At 39.7% G+C, this 22,137-nt stretch overlaps 1 protein-coding gene across 1 annotated transcript in view; it reads right to left on the bottom strand.

Moving 5' to 3' along the window:
• LOC128638106 (paired box protein Pax-6-like) overlaps positions 1-22,137 on the bottom strand; it is an 88,838-nt gene that overhangs the window by 51,842 nt on the left and 14,859 nt on the right. Inside the window, exon 2 of the mRNA XM_053689970.1 lies at positions 13,099-13,257. Coding sequence (XP_053545945.1) covers positions 13,099-13,257 — 159 coding nt within the window. The remainder of the gene's footprint in view (positions 1-13,098; positions 13,258-22,137) is intronic.

Below are 22,137 nucleotides of genomic sequence, written 5' to 3'. Positions count from 1 at the left end.
CACCTTACCGGGAGAAGTCTTCACCCAACCGGGCTGAAGTCCTCAACGAATCCGGCAGAAGTGGTCCTCCAGACGGGCAGAAGTAGTCCTCCAGATGGGCAGAAGGCTTCATCCAGACGGCATCTTCTATCTTCATCCATCCGGCGCGGAGCTGCTCCTTTAAAAAAGTTGTGATGGGACTTTTTTAAAGGAGCAGCCCACATTATCCTAATATCATCTTAATATCGGAACGCGCATATTTTCATGTAGACTCTAATTTAGTTCTGTATGGTAATCCCTATTGATTGAGGGGTATTTGTATGTAATTATCTTATGTACTAATATTACAGGATATCTATGATAAGAGTTGTTTTATGTACATAGGCACAATTGTTGTTATAAAATAAGAATCCTGTTATATATTTTCTACACTAATTTTGCAGCGCCTGGTATACACATCTTCTGTTTTTTAAATATATGTATTCTATTGTACAATACAATATTATTTATTTTTAACAACTGTTCTGATGTAAACAAATTGAAATCTTGCGATCGTGCAAGTGATCACAAGACTTCAATAGTGGGATTGCGTCAGGGGGCGTCCCTATGATGCTAGGCACGCCCTCTAGATCACGATCCCATCAGGGAAGCGACAGTGGCGTCAGGAAAGCCAAGCAGTTAGGACGTTGTATTTCGTCCTTCGGCGCTAAAGCCCATCAAAATTCGGACAAATACAACATCCTAACGGCGTTAAAGGGTTAAACAGCTTGTTTGTTTTGTTTTGCATGTTCTATTTTTTTCAAAAATACTATTTTTTTGTTATTATATAAATATGTTATAAAAGACAGTAGCTGCAAATATATAGTTTTACTTAACTGCATTATGTTTAACATTGCAAAGCTAAACAAATGAGGTTATGTAAAAAATAAAAGTTGTGGCTACTGTCTGGTATCACATATTTATATTTATATTTATATATATATATAAATATATATATATAAATATATAGCAAGCAGGAAACAGCACTCTCTGGACTTAAGTTTAAACAAATAGTTTATTCGGTAACGTTTCGGGGAATGCTCCCTTTCATCAGCATTCCCCCGAAACGTTACCGAATAAACTATTTGTTTAAACTTAAGTCCAGAGAGTGCTGTTTCCTGCTTGCTACATTTCACCTACTCTAGCACCCTGGCCCTTGGAGAACTGTTTGTGAGAGTGCAACTGCCTCTTTTTGCTTATATATATATATATATATATATAGTTATTTTAAAAAATAGAATGCCCTTACCCCCATCGCACCCTAGCTCCTCTACTCTATTAACCTCTTACCCACCCTTACCCCAACGCACCCTAGCTCCATTACCCTTAAACTAACCTAACACTAATGCATAAAACATTTTAAAAAAACACAACAAAAAAAACTAACAAACAGCAGTAAAACTTAAAGTAACATGAGACCCCAAAATAATTATTCCATGAGCCAGATAGCACATGTATTTTTTAACACATTTCTAATTTACTTCTATTATCAATTTTGCGTCATTCTCTTGTTATCCTTCTTTAAGGAGCAGCAATGAACTACTGGGAGCTAGCAGAACACATAAGTAAACCAATGACAAGAGGCATATATGTGCAGCCACCAATCAGCAGCTAGCTCCCTCATTCTGAGCCTACCTAGGTATGCTTTTCAACAAAGGATATTAAGAGAACTAAGCAAATTGCATAATAGAAATAAATTGGAAAGTTGTTTAAAATTGTATGGTCTACCTGAACCATAAAGGGAAAAAAATCATGTCCCTTTAACAAAGTTATTAAATGAAATACACAAAAAAACAATACCAAAACAATAACTCCCAAACATATCTACCAACAAAATACACCATCAACAAGCCTAGCCACAAAAATCCCTAGGAAAAACCTAGCAAACAAAATCACAAAAAAAACTACTAACCAACAGCACAACCACAAAACATTAAACAAACAGCACAACATTAAACAAAAAACATTAAGCAGCAGTATTAAAATAAAAACCTTTATACTCACCATCCTGAAGTTTTCATTAGTTGTAAATCCATTACAATCCAGGCGATGAATTTTAAAAAAACAAAGGGCAAAAAAAATGATGGGCCCACCAAAAAAACAGAGATCTTCTTCTTTTCATCATCAGTTGTACATCCCCTGGGGAAGAAAAGAAAACCACAGAAATGCAAAAAAGCACAAAAAATCAAAGGAAAAGGAAAAAAAGCCCAGAAAAAAGGTCCTCTTCGTTTCTTCATCAGTTGCACATTCAAAGGATCTGGGCGATGAAAATGACAAAAAGGCCCAAAAAAAAATCAATGAAGGGCCATTTGTAATCCACAAGTTTCTCGTTGGCGTAAGAAGTGGTTCTCCAGGTCAATACTGACAGCAGTAGTCCTCTCCAGTGAAAGGCAACGATGGCTCTGCGGTGGCAGCAATGAATCCCCTTCGGCGGTGATGGCTCCTCGGCAGTGGCTAATTTTGGATGTCAGTATTCCCCTTTTATAAGGCTGTCCTGGCATCCCTATTGGTTGATTTTTCATATTTTTTCAATAGGATTTTGTGTCTATTTTTTAAATCAGCCAATAAGAAAAAAGTATTTTCTATTTGCTGATAGGTTTGTAAAATCAGCCAATGCAATTTACTTAAAATATTTCCTATTGGCTGATTTAAAAAAAACAATACAATAGGAATGCCAATATGAATGCCAGCACACCAATATAAAAGGGGGATACTGACAATAAAAATTGAGTGTGCTGCCAGACAGCATGAAGAAAGCCGAGGAGCCATTGGTACCAAGGAGCCATCACCGCTAGTGGGAATTCATCACTGCACCAGAGGGGAGTTATTGCTGTCGCTAAGGAGCCATTCCCGGCGGAAGAAATAAATTGCCGCCGCCAAGCATTTGCCAGGAGGACCACTGTTGATGATGACAAGACCTGGAGGGGACCACTGCTGACGACGAAAAGAACCTTGTAGATATTTTTTTGGGAGGGGGCCTTTTTGTGTTTTTCATCGCCCGGATCCATTGGATGTACAACTGATAAAGAAAGGATTGGGACCCTTGTTTTTTGTTTGTTCTGGCCCTTGATTTTTTGGGGGGGCCTTTTTGCTTTTTTATGGGTTTTTTTTCTCTAGGAACGTTGGGATATACAACTGATAAAGAAAAGAAGAGGCTCTTCTTTGGTACTTCATAGTTTGTTTGTTTTTCCATCATTTCAACACTGGATTGTTTTGTTTTTTGTTTTGTTTTGGTTTCTTTCTTTTTCTGAACCATGTATTACATCTGATAAAGACTTCAGAATGGTGAAAATAATTTATTTATTTTTTCTACGTGAAGAATATTGGAATTTAAAGTATTCATAATGTAACATAATAGTTGTTAAGCAGCGGTCTAAAGACCGCCAAAGACCACTGCTCCATAACTTTCCGTCTGCTTTAAGGCTGCGGACAGAAATCAACCCGATTGAATACGATCGGGTTGATTGACACTTCCTGCTAGCGGCCAATTGGCTGTGAATCTGCATGGGGCAGCATTGCACAAACAGTTCACAAGAACTGCTGGTGCAATGATAAATGCTGAGAGCGTATGCTATCGGCGTTTATCGATGTGCAGCGGACATGATACGCTACATCGTATTATGTCCGCTCGGACTATGATAAATATACCCCTTAATCTGAACTTCAAATGAGTAGTAGATTTTTTCTGACACATTTCAAAGCTCTGTCTATTTCCACTCCTCCTGTATCATGTGACAGCCAATGTATATGCCTATACATATATTCTGTGAATTTTTGCACATGCTCAGTAGGAAATGGTGACCCAAAAAGTGTAAATATAAAAAGACTGGGCCCATTTTGTTAATGAAGTAAATTGGAAAGTTGTTTCATGCTCTATATGAATCATGAAATTTAAAATTTTACTTTGAGAGCAAGCAAAAAATTCTGATAGCGCGCCACTTGTAATCGAGCCCAAAGTATGCAGAATTTTTATGGCTTGAAAGTTTCACCCCTTCCCTCCTGCATCTCCCTAGTTTGCTGAGGAACACCTAGCTAGCCATGCCACAATGGTAATGTATGAAATCATGAATCCATGCACTCTGGTAAACGTAAATCAAATTAAAACAAATACAGCTGTATCAGTAGTGTACTTTTTACTCATGCTAATTGATTGATATGCACTTTCTTGTAATGCCCATTGGCTGATAGCTACATTCTGTTAATGCTCATTAAATAATGGGTACTTTCTACTAATGCTCATTAGTTAGGTAGTTAGGCAAACAAGGATTTGGAGTAACCAAGGGGAAATATAATTATTTTTTACTTTTAAGTTAAATATTTTAGCAAGAATGTGTTAGAATCTTATTCAGTGTACAGCTTGCCATATGTCTGCATCACTGGAGCAGCCACTTCAGGGATTATATGTTTGTGGTAAATGTGAGCATATTGTCTCTTTAGAAACTCACATTGGAGTTCTGGAGGAACGAATTGCAACACTGCATGAAATTCAGACACTTGAAATGGAAATGGATAGGACTGAGCTAATTGTTAATGGTTCTAGCAGTGGGAATGGGGAGGATTCAGATGAGGAGACTCCAGGATGTAGCTGGGTCACAGTTAGAGGGCGAGGTAAAGGTAAGCGGAAGAGATAGGCCAGTTCTGAGCTGGGACACCCCAACAGATTTGCCAGATTAAGTGAAGATGTTGGGGACATCAGTTCAGGGGTGGCAATGTCAGAGAGGGCTGTGTTGCTTAGTATAGTGAACAGTCCTTTAGTTGTGGAAGAGCAGCATACTATGGTGAGCAGTCCTTCAGACATGGTAGAGGGACATACTATAGTTAACAGTCCTTCAGTCATGGAAGAGGGGCATACAAGTCAGGGCCTGAGGCAGATGTTGGTGGTAGGAGACTCTATTATTAGGAAGGTTGATAGGGTAATTTGTCATCCAGATCCTTTAAATAGAACAGTTTGCTGTCTTCCAGGGGCTCGTGTTAGGCATATTGTGGAGCGTATTGATAGATTGTTAGAGGGATGTGGGTCTGATCCTGCAGTCATGGTGCATATTGGTACTAATGAAGTAATCAGCGGGAGATGGAGAGTCCTAAAAAATGACTTCAGGGACTTAGGTAGCAAGCTTAAAGCAAGGACCTCCAAAGTAATATTTTCTGAGATATTACCAGTGCAGTGTGCTAATTCAGCAAGGCAGAAGGAGCTAAGGTCTGTTAATTCATGGTTAAAAACATGGTGTAAAAATGAGGGGTTTGAATTTTTAGAGCACTGGGCTGACTTTTCACTTGGTTACAATTTGTACAGTAAGGATGGATTGCACCTGAATGACATGGGTGCAGGTGTGTTGGGGGAAAGGATGGTAGCAAGTTTAGAGAATCTTTTAAACTAGGCAAAGGGGGGGAGGGTCAGTTAGAACACAATAGAATAGAGAGATCAGTCTGTGAATCTGTCAGTCCTTTAATATCTCAAGGAAGAGATGACTTAAGAAATGTCACATTAGAAATTATGGAGGAAAGCACACCAAGCAGAAAGCACATGAAAATCAAATGTATGACAACAAATGCAAGCAGCATGACAGGTGAAATGGGGGAGCTGACGCTCTTAGTTGCAGAAGAGGACTATGATGTTATCAGTATAACTGAAACTTGGTGGGATGATTCACATGACTGGGCAGTTAACTTAGAGGGGTATACATTATTTAGGAGGGACAGAAATAAGAAAAGGGATGGAGGAATCTGCATGTATATTAACCCTAACCTTAAACCTACAATAAGGGAAGATATTTCTGATACAGGCGACAATGTAGAGACCCTGTGGGTGGAAATAAATAGTGGGGGGGAAATGCTAAAACAATATTACTAGGAACATGCTACAAGCCCCCCAAAATTAGTGACCCGGAGGAAACTCAACTACTTATCCAAATAGGTAAGGCTGCTAATAACAGTGCTGTAATTATGGGAGATTTTAACTACCCTGATATAAACTGGGCCAATGAAACTAGTAATTCAGCTATGGGGGATAGATTTATAAATGTTCTCAGGGATAACTTCTAGTCACAATTAATAGAGGAGCCAACTAGGAGTAACGCTATATTGGATTTAGTGCTATCAAACAATACAGATATAATATCAAACATAGAAGAACATTTGGGTAACAGTGATCATAACATGGTCACATTTGAAATTTCTTTTCATAAGCAGTGTCTTAAAGGTTTAACCAAGACTTTTAATTTTAAGAAAGCAAAATTCAACGATTTAAGGAAATCATTAAATAATATAAATTGGGACAAAGTATTCTCTAATAAAAAAACAGAGGATAAATGGATAACATTTAAAACTTTGTTAAATAAATATACATATCAACAAATACCATATGGTTATAAAAATAAAAAATCCAAGCCAATGTGGCTGAATATAAATGTGTTAAGAGAAATTAGGAAAAAACGTAGGGCATTTAAATTATTCAAAGAAAATAGTACAGACTCAAAATTCCATATTTATAAGGAATGTAACAAAGCATGCAAAAAAGCAATCAAATTAGCCAAAATTGAAAATGAAAAATTAATTGCAAAGGATTCTAAATCTAACCCTAAAAGGTTCTTTATGTACATAAATAGCAAAAAATCTAAGAAAGACAATATAGGTACATTAAAATGCGGGGAGGGTAGCATGATTAACAGTGACAGGGAGAAGGCTGAGATACTAAACCAGTTTTTTTCTTCAGTATACACAAGAGAGGAACCATTGGATGATACTTTGGAACAAAATAGAACATGCCAGCCCATACCATTAATTGGTTTATGTATAGAGGATATCAGGAACAAATTGTATAATATTATGGTAAATAAAACTCCAGGACTAGATGGAATACACCCAAGGGTGTTAAGGGAAGTTAGCACTGTTATAGACAAACCTCTACTCTTAATTTTTCAAGACTCATTATCTTCAGGCATGGTACCCAAGGATTGGCGTAAAGCTGATGTGGTGCCACTCTTCAAAAAGGAAAGTAGGGATGATCCAGGAAGCTATAGACCAGTTAGTCTGACATCAATAGTGGGGAAGATATTTGAAGGGATTATAAGGGATTATATTGATGAGTATATTCGTGTAAACAAGATTATGAGTTCTAATCAACATGGTTTTAGGAGAAATAGATCATGTCAAACTAATCTAATTAGATTATATGAGGAAGTGAGTAAAAATATAGATAAAGGGGAATCAGTTGATGTGATATACTTAGATTTTGCAAAGGCGTTTGATACAGTGCCACATGAGAGATTAATGCACAAAATTAGGAGACTGGGAATAGCTGAAAATGTTAGTTTGTGGATAAATAACTGGATAAAAGATAGGGAGCAACGAGTAGTAGTAAATGGATCATACTCAGATTGGACAAAGGTAATCAGTGGAGTACCCCAGGGATCAGTGCTAGGCCCTATTCTTTTTAATATTTTTATAAATGACTTGGAGCTAGGATTAAATAGCGACATCTCTATTTTTGCAGATGATACTAAGTTAAGTAAGGTTATTAGGTCAGAGCAGGATGAACTTTCGTTACAAAGGGACCTGCAAAAATTAGAAGTATGGGCAGGTAAATGGAAAATGAGATTTAATACGGGAAAATGCAAGGTTCTACATTTTGGAAGTAAAAATAAGCAGGCAACGTATTATTTAAATGGGACAAGATTTAGCCAAACACAGGAGGAAAGGGATTTGGGGGTAGTAATAGATAACAAGCTAAAGATGGGTGCACAATGCAGGGCAGCAGCTTCAAAGGCTAATAAGATACTAGCATGTATTAAAAGAGGCATTGACTCAAGGGAGGAAAGCATAATTCTGTCACTATATAAAGCCCTGGTAAGACCTCACCTTGAGTATGGAGTGCAGTTCTGGGGACCAATCGCAAAAAAAGATATTGCAGAACTAGAAAAAGTCCAGAGAAGGGCCACAAAGCTAATAAGGGGATTGGAGAATTTAACCTATGAGGAGAGGCTAGCCAAACTGGGTCTGTTTTCTTTAGAAAAAAGGCGCTTAAGAGGTGACATGATTACTTTATATAAATATATTCAAGGCCCATATACAGAGATGGCAGAAGCTCTGTTTATTCCAAGAAAATTGTTTGTGACCAGAGGTGACAATTTAAGGTTGGAGGAAAGGAGATTTAATCTCCTGCAACGGAAACGTTTTTTTCACTGTAAGAGCAATAAAAGTGTGGAACTCATTACCAAAGGAGGTAGTGAATGCCAATACCCTAGATACATTTAAAAAATATTTGGATACATTTCTGTCTATAAACAAAATTCATGGATATGATTGCTAGTTTTAAATGAGTCACCTTTTAGTGGGATTATTTAAGCTTAACTGGAGCTTTTTGTATATATTTTAGATTTGTATAGGTTGAACTCGATGGACTTCGGTCTTTATTCAACCTCATCTACTATGTTACTATGAAAGTTTAAGTTTGACTTGAGTGTCCCTTTAAGACCGAGACTGAAAAACTTAGGGCTTTGAAGCTGCATCCACAGCTTAATAAATGAGACCCCTGTATCGATTGATAAATAAAATTATATTCTGTTCTTGAGTCAGTGTGTCTGCCTTGTGTATATGCTGTGTCCTTATACACCACAGTAAATACATTTGTAATCGCACTGTTATCAGTAAATCTTCCACTATATTATAATGTTCTGATTGTATAAGGAATATTTCAGTCAGTAAGTATACTAGCAAAAAATAATATATAATGACAAGAGATTTCTGTATAAGTACAAAAGAAAGTTTGCAGTTTAGTTTTATTACAGATGAACCCTAAAAACGGATTATTTCTTGGGTTGAAACAAGAGAACGGCTGTGAGGAATGCTATTTAGGCCTTTACTTAGGCCGCACTCACCAATGAGCCCAAGCGCATGTGCATTACACTGTGATGACTTTACGTGTGACGTATCGCATCACATGGCACTCAACAGAAGCAGTGCAGAAATATAAAGAACATGTGAGGATCTCCCTTTCACATAGCAAACTTTAAGGAGGGTGAAGAGAACAGTGGAAGATAATAGAGGGAAGAGAACAGAATAGAGGAGAGAGAAAGAAACAGTACAGAAAGAGTGAGAGATGGGTAAACGAGAGAGAGAGGGGAGTGGGGGTAAAACAAAAGAAGGAAGAGAAGGGTAGAACAAAGGAAAAGAAGGGGTAGAACAAAGGGAGATGGGGTTAGAATAAAGGGATACGGGGTAGAACAAAGGGAGATAAGGGGTAGAACATAGGGAGGGAGAGGGGGGAAGTAGAAATGGAGAGAGCGGGAAGAAGAAAGGGAGAGAGGGGGAAGAAGAAAGGGATAGAAAGAGAGAGGGTACAAATGGAGAGAGATGGAGAGTACAAAGGAAGAGAGTGGGGGGGTACAAGGGAGAGAGAGAGGGGGAGTGCAAAGGGAGAGAGGGGGGAGTACAAGGGGAGAGAGAGGGGGAGTGCAAAGGGAAGAGAGAGAGGTTGAGTACAAGGGGAGAGAGAGGGGGAGTGCAAAGGGAAGAGGGAGAGGTTGAGTACAAGGGGAGAGAGAGAGGAGGATTAAAAAGGAAGAGATAGGGGGAGTAGAAGGGGAGAGAGCAAGGGGGAGTGCAAAGAGAGAGAGGGGGGAGTATAAGGGGAGAGAGAGCGGGGAGTACAAAGGGAGAGAGAGATGGGGAGTGCAAAGGCAAAGAGAGAGGAGGAGTATAAGGGGAAAAGAGAGGGGGAGTGCAAAGGGAGAGAGAGAGGGGGAGTATAAGGGGGGAGAGAGAGAGAGAGAGGGGGGGGGAGTACAAAGAGAGAGAGAGATGGGGAGTGCAAAGGCAGAGAGTGAGGAGGAGTATAAGGGGAAAAGAGAGGGGGAATGAAAAAGCAGAGAGAGAGGAGGAGTATAAGGGGAAAAGAGAGGGGGAATGAAAAAGCTGAGAGAGAGGAGGAGTATAAGGGGAAAAGAGAGGGGGAGTACAAAGGCAGAGAGAGAGGAGGAGTATAAGGGGAAAAGAGAGGAGGAGTGAAAAGGCAGAGAGAGAGGAGGAGTATAAAGGGAAAAGAGAGGGGAGTTCAAAGGGAGAGAGAGGAAGAGAATAAGGGGAAAAGAGAGGGGGAGTGCAAAGGCAGAGAGAGAGGAGGAGTATAAGGGGAAAAGAGAGGAGGAGTGAAAAGGCAGAGAGAGAGGAGGAGTATAAGGGGAAAAGAGAGGAGGAGTGAAAAGGCAGAGAGAGAGGAGGAGTATAAGGGGAAAAGAGAGGGGAGTTCAAAGGGAGAGAGAGGGGGGAGTACAAAGGGAGAGAGAAGAAACGACACACATAAAGGTACTGATTTTTTTCATATGCTTGACATTTGTTTTGCCTATATACACCTCCTGGATAAAAGTTTTGAACTTCTCACTGTTTAAACTATTGTACAGAAGTACAGAAAATCATTCCAATGATATACAGTGGGGCAAAAAAGTATTTAGTCAGCCACCAATTGTGCAAGTTCTCCCACTTAAGAAGATGAGAGAGGCCTGTAATTTCATCATAGGTATACCTCAACTATGAGAGACAAAATGTGGAAACAAATCCAGACAATCACATTGTCTGATTTGGAAAGAATTTATTTGCATATTATGGTGGAAAATAAGTATTTGGTCAATATCAAAAGTTCATCTCAATACTTTGATATATATCCTTTGTTGGCAATGACAGAGGTCAAACGTTTTCTGTAAGTCTTCACAAGGTTGTCACACACTGTTGCTGGTATGTTGGCCCATTCCTGCATGCAGATCTCCTCTAGAGCAGTGATGTTTTGGGGCTGTCGCTGGGCAACAAAGGTTTTCTATGGGGTTGAGATCTGGAGACTGGCTAGGCCACTCCAGGACCTTGAAATGCTTTTTACAAAGTCACTCCTTCGTTGCCCGGGTGGTGTGTTTTGGATCATTGTCATGCTGAAAGACCCAGCCACGTTTCATCTTCAATGCCCTTCGTGATGGAAGGAGATTTGTACTCAAAATCTCACGATACATGGCCCCATTCATTCTTTCATATACACGGATCAGTCGTCCTGTTCCCTTTGCAGAGAAACAGCCCCAAAGCATGATGTTGCCACCCCCATGCTTCACAGTAGGTATGGTGTTCTTTGGTTGCAACTCAGCATTCTCTCTCCTCCAAACACGACGAGTTGTGTTTCTACCAAACAGTTCTACTTTGGTTTCATCTGACTATATGACATTCTCCCAATCCACTTCTGGATCATCCAAATGCTCTCTAGCATACTTCAGACGCGCCCGGACATGTACTGGCTTAAGCAGGGTGACACGTCTGGCACTGCAGGATCTGAGTCCCTGGCGGCATAGTGTGTTCCTGATGGTAGCCTTTGTTACGTTGGTCCCAGCTCTCTGCAGGTCATTCACTAGGTCCCCCGTGTGGTTCTGGGATGTTTGCTCACCGTTCTTGTGATCATTTTGACCCTATGGGGTGAGATCTTGCGTGGAGCCCCAAATCGAGGGAGATTATCAGTGGTCTTGTATGTCTTCCATTTTCTAATTATTGCTCCCACAGTTGATTTCTTCACACCAAGCTGCTTGCCTATTGCAGATTCAGTCTTCCCAGCCTGGTGCAGGTCTACCATTTTGTTTCTGGTGTCCTTTGACAGCTCTTTGGTCTTCACCATAGTGGAGTTTGGAGTGTGACTGTTTGAGGTTGTGGACAGCTGTCTTTTATACTGATAACAAGTTCAAACAGGTGCCATTAATACAGGTAATGAGTGGAGGACAGAGGAGCCTCTTAAAGAAGAAGATATAGGTCTGTGAGAGCCAGAAATCTTGCTTGTTTGTAGGTGACCAAATACTTATTTTCCACCATAATATGCAAATAAATTCTTTCCAAATCAGACAATGTGATTGTCTGGATTTGTTTCCACATTTTGTCTCTCATAGTTGAGGTATACCTATGATGAAAATTACAGGCCTTTCTCATCTTCTTAAGAGGGAGAACTTGCACAATTGGTGGCTGACTAAATACTTTTTTGCCCCACTGTATATGCAGTGTACATATATTTGGAACGCTCTTCTGAGTTTAAACACAAATGCCTGATTACTCAGCCGGCCTTACTTACTCGGCTCTGGTTGCAGCTCCTTCTCTGACTTTTCCTCTCTCTCCCATGCTGTGATTCTGCAGGCAATACTGTTCACTACTAAAACACAGGCAGTGTAACATCTACCACCTTCCGCAGTACACACCTGTGCTGATGCCACACAACACACGTAGCCTGCACTTTCAAAAAGTTTGCTCCCAATGCATACGTGCACACACTTTTAGAAGTCACACCTGCTGGGCCCTACCAAGAGTGGCGACCTTTATGGCCAGGTCGCAGTCTTAACCATTACTTTTGCGGTAGTTCTGCCATTGGCCTGCATTAATGGCTCTGGTGATAAAGATTCTGATTAACGGTATGATCCATATCTTAACATTAACAAATAAATAAGTAATTAACAAAGTTTAGAAAATTGGTCTGACTAAGGAGTTGAACACAATCCTTTAGAAAAACATCTCAAATAATTTATCTACAAAAATTCCTATAGACTTTAATAGTGCTTTACTGTTCAAAAATCATTTGATAATTTTATTCTAAAGGATAAGGATCAACCCCTAAGTGTGCATAAAGAACTTACTTTACATGTTTTTTTTTTTCAAAACTGTAGAATACTAAAAATTAGTGTGTGTGTGTGTTGGGGGGGGGGGGGGTTGTCCTTAAAGGCCGGGCTTGTTTCTTGCCATATGGCTTGCACAAAGATTGGATGAGGGGTGAATATGTCACCGCTTGAAAAAGCGATATTAACAGTGGGCCAGCAGTGGGAGGGTGAGTGTAAGAAACTGCAGAAACCTTTGAACCCTTTCAGGTTGGTTTTTACTGTAAGCTTTTTTAAAAACAATGTCCTTTTAAGCATTTGTTAAAGTTAGAAGTGTGTTCTGTTCCATTTTGGTGACAGGAGCTAAGAGAAATTGTAATCCAAAATTATATTTATTACAGATTAAAATACTCAGTATAATTATCTTATAACTATTGCTGCTATGATCACCTAACTGCAGACAGATCTGGAGTTTGCTTACCTTTTTCCAAAGCCTCAATTTGTTCCTGGGTAAAGGATGTGCGGTTCCGTTGCAGCTTGCGCTTCAGTTGCAGTCGTATTTGAGACTCATCCAGGTCGTCACTGGCAGTTCCAGGCTGATGTTCAGATTCTAGGCTATTGTCTATTTGCTGGCAGCTGTCTGAAAAAAAAGAGCAAATGATAGAAAATATGTGAGTTTTAATGCTCTCAGAGAATACAATACAGATACAGCTGTAATTAAAATGATTCAACCCCCATTGCAAATCAGGTTTATTGTCAAAATTTACAGACTTTTACCTGTTTGCAATTAACAAAGCAAACAAAAGCAATTGAAATAGCTGAACACAATGGGGTCCATTTATCATTGTGTGGACGGACATGACCTGCTATAGCGAACCATGTCTGCCGCACATCGATAAATGCCGACAGCATACGCTGTCGACATTTATCATTGCTTTTATATTTATATTTTTATATTTATCATTGCACCAGCAGTTCTTGTGAACTGCTGGTGCAATGCCGCCCCCTGCAGATTCGGGGGGTGTCAATCAACCCGATCGTATCCAATCGGATTGATTTCTGTCCGCCGACTCAGAGCAGGTGGACAGGTTATGGGGCAGTGGTCTTTAGACCGCTGCTTCATAACTTGTGTTTCTGGCAAGCCTGAAGGCTCGCCGGAAACATGGGGCATCAAGCTTTGTTCGGAGTTTGATAAATAGACCCCCTAGAATGCTTCAAGTGGTTTCCCCAAATTCAACTGAAAATGCAACTTTTAATGAATTCTGCTGTCTCAAAATTTTTCAACTCCCTGAATAGAATCCCTCACAACAGCACACATATGCAAAACAGGTGTTGTCTCAGAGACACCATTGGAAGCATAGTTCCCAAGTTCAAAGTTAAAGGAACAGTGATTACACTACTTGGTCGAGGCAGAAAAAGGAAGCTTTTAACGTCTGCAACCAGATTTCTGAGAAGGCTGGTTGAGAAAAACCTAAGAGTGACTGCAAAAGACTTGCAGCAAGACTTGGTGGCAACAGGCACTGAGGTTTAATTTTGCACAGTAAGACACGTACTAAACGCAGAAGGTTTCTATGCCAGAACTCCAAGACGTACATCACTACTGACCAAAAGCACAAGAAAAGTCGGCTCCAATATGCTCAATATGCTAAAAATCATATAAATAATCCAAAGAAGTTTTGGGATTCTGTTCTGTGGAGCAATGAAACACAACTGGAACTTTTTGGCCCAATGAATCAGCGATATGTCTGGTGGAAGAAGAATGAAGCATATGCTGAAAAGAACACTCTATCTACAGATAAGCATGGTGTTGGCTCGTTCATCCTCTGGGGCTGCTTTGCATCCTTTGGCACTGGAAACCGGCAGCGTGTGGAAGGCAAGATGGATTCATTGAAGTATCTAAAAATCCTAGGAGAAAACGTCATGCCGTCTGTGAGGAAGCTGAAGCTTGGGCGTCATTGGACCTTCCAACAGGACAAGCATACCTCAAATTCCACCAAAGCTTGGTTGCAGAAGATGTCCTGGAGGATTCTACAATAGCCATCACAGTCATCTGACTTTGAACCTTATACAAAATCTCTGGTGGGATTTGAAGAAGGTGGTTGTAGCATGCAAATCAAAGAATATTACTAAACTGGAGACCATTGCTCATGAGGATTGGCTAAGATTCCTCAGGAATGCTTCTAGAAGCTGGTGTCTGGCTATACATCTCATTTACAGCAGGTCACAAGAGCAAAAGGGTGCTCTACTAAGTACAGAAGATGCTTGCCATGAAATTGATGAATAATTTTGAGACTGAAAAATTCATTAAAAGTTGCACTTTCAGTTGAATTTGGGGAAACCACTTGAAGCATTCATTGTTTTGAGCTATTTCAATTGCTTTTGTTTGATTTGTTCATTGCAAACAATAAACCTGATCTGCAATGGGAGTTGAATAATTTTGATTACAACTGTATATGTTTTCTTTCTTCTTAAGAATAAGGAAAATTATCAGGTTAGAATTAGCTAAGCTCACTGAATTTAAAAAGTCTGACATAGCAAACTCCTCATCTAACAGCAGCGTCTTTCAAATAGTGGTGCATAAACATTCATGAGTGAGTGCTGTATATAAAACATTGCATTTTTAACAAATATTGTTCCATGATCAGTGTTGTCAGTGGTATATAATCTCGGTTATTGCCAAAGCATTCAAACCCCCCCCCCCCCCCCCAGGCATAGTTAAATACACCAGTAGGGATGATAGAAGCATCTGTATCTGCTACAAACAGGTTGTTTCTGCTCCAGGCTTTCATTTCTTATGGCCAGAGCACACGGCAGGAAAAAATGATTTCTTGACATGTAATCCTCAGGCAGCCTTAGCCATCGGGTACATGTTGCTATAATTATCAAAGACTTCAGGGTACACTATGCCCCTAACACTAGTGTCATGTCGGACATAAATTTCTCCAAGCACAAGTTGTTGTTTTTTAACACACAACGCTATGAGCTTCAATCACTCTTGGTGTTAAAACACATCAATCAACAATCACTGTTGCTCACTACATGATTCTGAAATAACCTCTAACCTAGAGACCTGTCCTGCAAAAACACGTGGTGTAGATATGGTTCCCAGTAGTCATAACCAGTGATAAATAGGAAAAATGTCATTATATTCAATTTAATGAAAAATATTGTTTGAGATGGATGAAGGTAGGAATGGAAAAAGTTTGACACCAATTGTCTATATATAAGCTATGTCTCATGTAACACACTCACTTGTACAACAATGTCCAAAAACTCAATGATTCAGAAATAAAATATACTATAACATGTTTGGAGAGTAATTTCCTGTGGGTAATTCCTAAAGAAATTTCTCTTCAGTATGCAGACATAGAATTTTATATGATGCCATGTGCACACAAAACACTCTCACACTTGCACTTTGGCTTGTATGTGAGTAATTTATGTTTTTTTTGTGGTATTAGCATGAACCTAAGAGTGCCTAATGAGGCTTAAGTGTGATTTTAAATATGCATATAGTATATACAATACAAATACTGGTTATTTATATAGTAAAATTAAACCAATATTTAATGGACAATCACATATATAAAAGAGAAATCTAAAATAAGAATATATACACGCATATATAAAAAAAAGGCTGACCAAATATCCGGGGGCCAGAAATAATAAGTATGTGTGTGTGTATGTAGTGTATGTATATGTATATCGACCAAAAAAGATGCACTCACAGGGCTTTTTAAAGTGAAGTAACAAGATTACTTTATTAGGAACGTTTTCGGGGATCTAGTCCCCTTCGTCAGCATAAAACAACAGTGAATGTGTCAAACATTTATAGTGTGCATAACAAACAACAAACTCATACCCAGCTCAAACAGTGGCACCAAACCTCCGCCATGGAACGCTGCTTGCGTTCCACTGACTCGCTGAACCGGAAGTCGTGCATACGTCACTTCCGGTTTTGTACTTCTATACATAATATCGTAACCAATATATCACTCATAATCGTGTGTGAATAATTTGGAAAAAACATGCTTAATAGCTAAGAGACCTTATTGCAACAGTGATATCCTCATTTTAGTGTGGAAAAATGTGTACAATTATATTTACGCTTAGGCGTTGTCATGGCAACTTGTCAAGCTCCCGGTTGTCATAGATACTTATATACAAAAGGTAAAGTTTAACCAGGGAGATTTGATTGCTTAATCAAAGCCATGTGATAAAATTCTATTCAAACACAGTGCTTTAGCGTGTGTGATGCCTAAGATATCTTCATTCAAATGTGCCAAAAATATGAAAAAAAGATACAAAAAAATATATATGTGCAATTACACATACGCAGCGTTGTCATGGTAACTTGCCAAACTCCCAATAAACATGAGTGCATTTATACAGATGGCAAGATTTTGAATGTTAAGCTTAGATTACTAACTTGAAGTCATATATAAAGGTTCTATTTGACCACAGTGTTAGAACTGACAATCCTGTATTCCATGGTGATGTATTATTTTAGGTTAGGTCTATATCTTAAACCTCCGCTTCAGTGTGCGGCATGCCTGTTCTTATCAAACAGATTATAGGATGTCATATTCTACAGCACCTTTATGACAGTTATTTACTATATAGCATAAATTAAATCTAAGCCACATCCCTCACAGAAAATAGTAACATTACCAAATACATTGCTGATAACAAGATAAACATTAAAACCCAGGACATTTAGGACCACACTATTTAAAATAAAAGAAAAGAAAGAGAACGTGCTTATAATACATATAATGCACATGTAGACTGTATTGCCATATTCAGATTACGAATGTTACTACATTTGAAATCATACTTTGCCAGCATACCTCATTTAGACAGGTGAACCTCAACTATTGTGGGAACAGATGAGCTATTGCATAAATCTTATTTCTATGTATATCAGAAAATAACACCACGCTCAACAGGCATTATGACCAGCATCTATACACAGTACATTCACAGAAGAGCTGTGACTCAGTATACATATGGAATGTCCATTATGCCTCTCCTCTAGGGAGATTGTTATGCAATTTCAAGGCAGTAACATTATTTCACCTCGTAGTGAGCAATGTCAGTCAGGTGTGTAATGTAAAGGTAACCACTCTAAGACTACCAGACTTCCACAAGTCACTAGGGACACAAAATGCTCCCCATGACTTGTGCTGTGAGACCATGGTAGGACCGGGCTCAAACACGTGGCGCCCTCATCCAATACCCGCTACACAGAGTCATAGTATCTCTGGGATATACCCCAAGTTTGTAACACACATTTAGACTGCACTACAAGAGGGCTTTGAAATCAGGTACCGTATTCAGGCCACCCGGATAGATGGTACCTAGTCGGTACATCCATTGTGCTTCCCGTTGTAGCAATATTTTGTTACGGTGGACATGGTTGATGAGCGTATACCTGATGGATGACACAGGATGCTTTCTCAGCACACAGTGCCTCGCTATGGGCTGTTCAGAGTCCCCAGTCTGGAGTGCCAACCTGATGGCATGTCGGTGGTTCGCCAACCTCTCCCTCAGGGTCCCTGACGTCTTTCCCACATAAAATCGGGAGCATGGACATACCAGGAGATACACAACAAATGTAGTTGTGCAAGTTATTGAGTGTCTAATAACATAATTCTTATTGGTATGTGGATGATGAAAGGATTTAGCGTTTATAAGCCCATTAGAACATTGAAACTCAGAGAGTTCTTTCAGAATTCTGATACTGACTGCCCTAAATCCTCTGTTGAACGTAATTGCAAAATCCAGAGTTCCTTTGAACCCATTAATTGCAGTGCTAGTACCAAAACCTTTATAAGGTTGGTGACCCAGGATTTGGAGTGGGAAAGGAATCCTACACAGTGGAAGAACAATTTGACACTTGAGAGGAAAGCTATCATATCTCTACAAAAAGACCCCTCTATAATAATAAGGCCAGCGGACAAGGGCGGGGCCATTGTCCTCCTTAATTATTCTGATTATAGGGAAGACATTATGGCCCAACTCTCAGATAAGTCTACATATATCTCACTATTGTCTGATCCAACTTTTACCTATAAAAAACAACTAGATGCTCTTGTCAAAATGGGCTTTGAACAAGGCTTTATCACAGAGCATATCAGGAGGTTTTGTACTACACCACACCCTAGGATCCCAATTTTATATACGATTCCTAAAATTCATAAGAGGTTAGAGAAACCTCCGGGACGCCCTATTGTGTCCACTGTCCAGTCTCTGTTACAACCGGTGGCACAGTACATAGATTTGTTGCTCCAACCGGTTGTCAGAAACACACAGTCTTATATCTTGGACACTAGTGAGCTTATCAGACAATTGGGGGCTGTTCATATCCAACAGGGTGACATTCTTGTCACCCTGGATGTGAACAGCCTTTATACCATTATCCCACATAAAGAGGGTCTGGTGGCGATTAGGGAGCATCTCATGAACAATCCATTGTATGAAGGTCCTCTTATAGATTTTGTACTATCATTAATAGAATTTTGTCTTCACAAAAACTATTTTAGGTTTGAAGACAAATTCTATTTGCAAACGGCTGGTACCGCTATGGGATCATCCATGGCCCCCTCATATGCTAATATCTTCATGTCACATTTTGAAAATTTGTACCTGTGGGGAAAGTGTGATACGTCTATCGTATTTTACCGCAGGTACAAGGATGATATTTTTTTGATATGGCGAGGGGGCCTGGATGATCTCCATACCTGGTTTGATATATTCAATAATACGGATATGACGGTCAGGTTCAAGATGACTTCTAACGAACAAAACATTAGTTTCCTAGACCTAAACATATTCAAGACTGAATACAAACTAGGGACTACACTTTATAACAAACCGACGGATAGGAATTCTATATTACGAGCAGACAGCTGTCACCCCCCAGCCCTTCTTAAGGGTATTGTGAAGTCCCAAATGATCAGGACCAAACGCAATAATTCAGATAACTTAACAGGAGTCTCCCAGTTGACTGGGATGGGCGAGAAATTTGCCCAAAGGGGCTATAAACCGCACCTAATCAAGGGAACTATTGAGGAGGTTGCACAATGTACACAGTTGGATGTTCTTACTAAGAAACCAAGACAAGAATCAAAGGAAAAACTGATTATGGTAACTACCTTTTCACCCACTACTAAAAAAACAGGACATATTCTTCGGACACATTGGCCCATAGTGGCCACGGATGCTAAACTGTCCTTTGCAAGTAATATGACACCAATGGTAGGCTATAGAAGGGGTACGAATTTAAGGGACTTGTTGGTCAGAACGGACCCTAAATACAGCTATAGAATGGGGTCCAAGATAAACATCAAAGGTTCATACCGATTCTTAGGCTGTACCAACTGTAATGGGCTTATAAACGCTAAATCCTTTCATCATCCACATACCAATAAGAATTATGTTATTAGACACTCTATAACTTGCACAACTACATTTGTTGTGTATCTCCTGGTATGTCCATGCTCCCGATTGTATGTGGGAAAGATGTCAGGGACCCTGAGGGAGAGGATGGTGAACCACCGACATGCCATCAGGTTGGCACTCCAGACTGGGGACTCTGAACAGCCCATAGTGAGGCACTGTGCGCTGAGAAAGCATCCTGTGTCATCCATCAGGTATACGCTCATCGACCATGTCCCCCTCCTGGACAGTGGGGTGACCGAAACAAAATATTGCTACAACGGGAAGCACAATGGATGTACCGACTAGGTACCATCTATCCGGGTGGCCTGAATACGGTACTTGATTTCAAAGCCCTCTTGTAGTGCGGTCTAAATGTGTGTTACAAACTTGGGGTATATCCCAGAGACACTATGACTCTGTGTAGGGGGTATTGAATGAGGGCGCCATTTGTTGGAGCCCAGTCCTACCATGGTCTCACAGCACAAGTCATGGGGAGCATTTTGTGTCCCTAGTGTCTTGTGGAAGTCTGGTAGTCTTAGAGTGGTTACCTTTACATTACACACCTGACTGACATTGCTCACTACGAGGTGAAATAATGTTACTGGCTTGAAATTGCATAACAATCTCCCTAGAGGAGAGGCATAATGGACATTCCATATGTATACTGAGTCACAGCTCTTCTGTGAATGTACTGTGTATAGATGCTGGCCATAATGCCTTTTGAGCGATGTGTTATTTCTTTCATGTAATTGGCAAGAGTCCATGAGCTAGTGACATATGGGATATACAATCCTACCAGGAGGGGCAAAGTTTCCCAAACCTCAAAATGCCTATAAATACACCCCTCACCACACCCACAATTCAGTTTTACAAACTTTGCCTCCTATGGAGGTGGTGAAGTAAGTTTGTGCTAAGATTTCTACGTTGATATGCGCTTCTCAGCATTGTTGAAGCCCGATTCCTCTCAGAGTACAGCGAATGTCAGAGGGACGTGAAGGGAGTATCACCTATTGAATACGATGATTTCTCTAACGGGGGTCTTTTTCATGGGTTCTCTGTTATCGGTCGTAGAGATTCATCTCCTACCTCCCTTTTCAGATCGACGATATACTCTCAAATTTACCATTACCTCTACTAAAGAACTGTTTTAGTACTGGTTTGGCTATCTGCTATATGTGGATGGGTGTCTCCTGGTAAGTATGTTTTCATTTACTTAAGACACTCTCAGCTATGGTTTGGCACTTATGCAAATTATATAAAGTTCTAAATATATGTATTGTACTTATATTTGCCATGAGTCAGGTTCATGTATTTCCTTCTGCAGACTGTCAGTTTCATATTTGGGAATATAAACACTTTAAGAAATTTGTTTCTTACCTGGGGTTTAGTCTTTTTCAATTTGACTACTTTTTGCATTTGCGGGTATTAGGCCTGCGGGTGCGTCAAATGTTAGACTTTATTACGTCATTTTTGGAGCGAACTTTTTTGGCGCGGGAAATTATGTTTTTGACGCAACTTCGTCATTTCCGCCGTTATACCTGACGTCGAGACCTTTCACACGGCGGCGTCATTAGTGACGCAAGTGTGTCATTTCCGGTCATTTTTGGCGCCAAAAAAGTGTACGTTACGTTGTGCGTCATACTTGGCGCCAATTTTTCTTCATTATTTCAATACCCCATTGTTGTTTGCCTCCTGCTTTCTTTTCTATCAAGTGGCCTATGCTTTTGCATTTTTTCCCATTCCTGAAACTGTCATTTAAGGAAATAGATAATTTTGCTTTATATGTTGTTTTTTTCTCTTACATTGAGCAAGATGTCCCAATCTGATCCTGTCTCTGAAGTTTCTGCTGGAACATTGCTGCCTGACATCAGTTCTATCAAAGCTAAGTGCATTTGTTGTAAAATTGTAGAAATTATTCCACCGAATGTCATTTGTAATAGTTGTCATGATAAAATTTTACATGCATATAGTGTTTCTATCAGTAATAGTACATTGCCAGTTGCAGTTCCTTCAACTTCTAATGTGCATGATATAGCTGTAAATTTTAAAGAATTTGTTTCTGAATCTATTATGAAGG

The sequence above is a fragment of the Bombina bombina genome, chromosome 8, assembly GCF_027579735.1.
Source record: "Bombina bombina isolate aBomBom1 chromosome 8, aBomBom1.pri, whole genome shotgun sequence".
Classification (NCBI taxonomy): Eukaryota; Metazoa; Chordata; class Amphibia; order Anura; family Bombinatoridae; genus Bombina; species Bombina bombina.
This window is presented reverse-complemented; position numbering and strand designations above follow the sequence as displayed.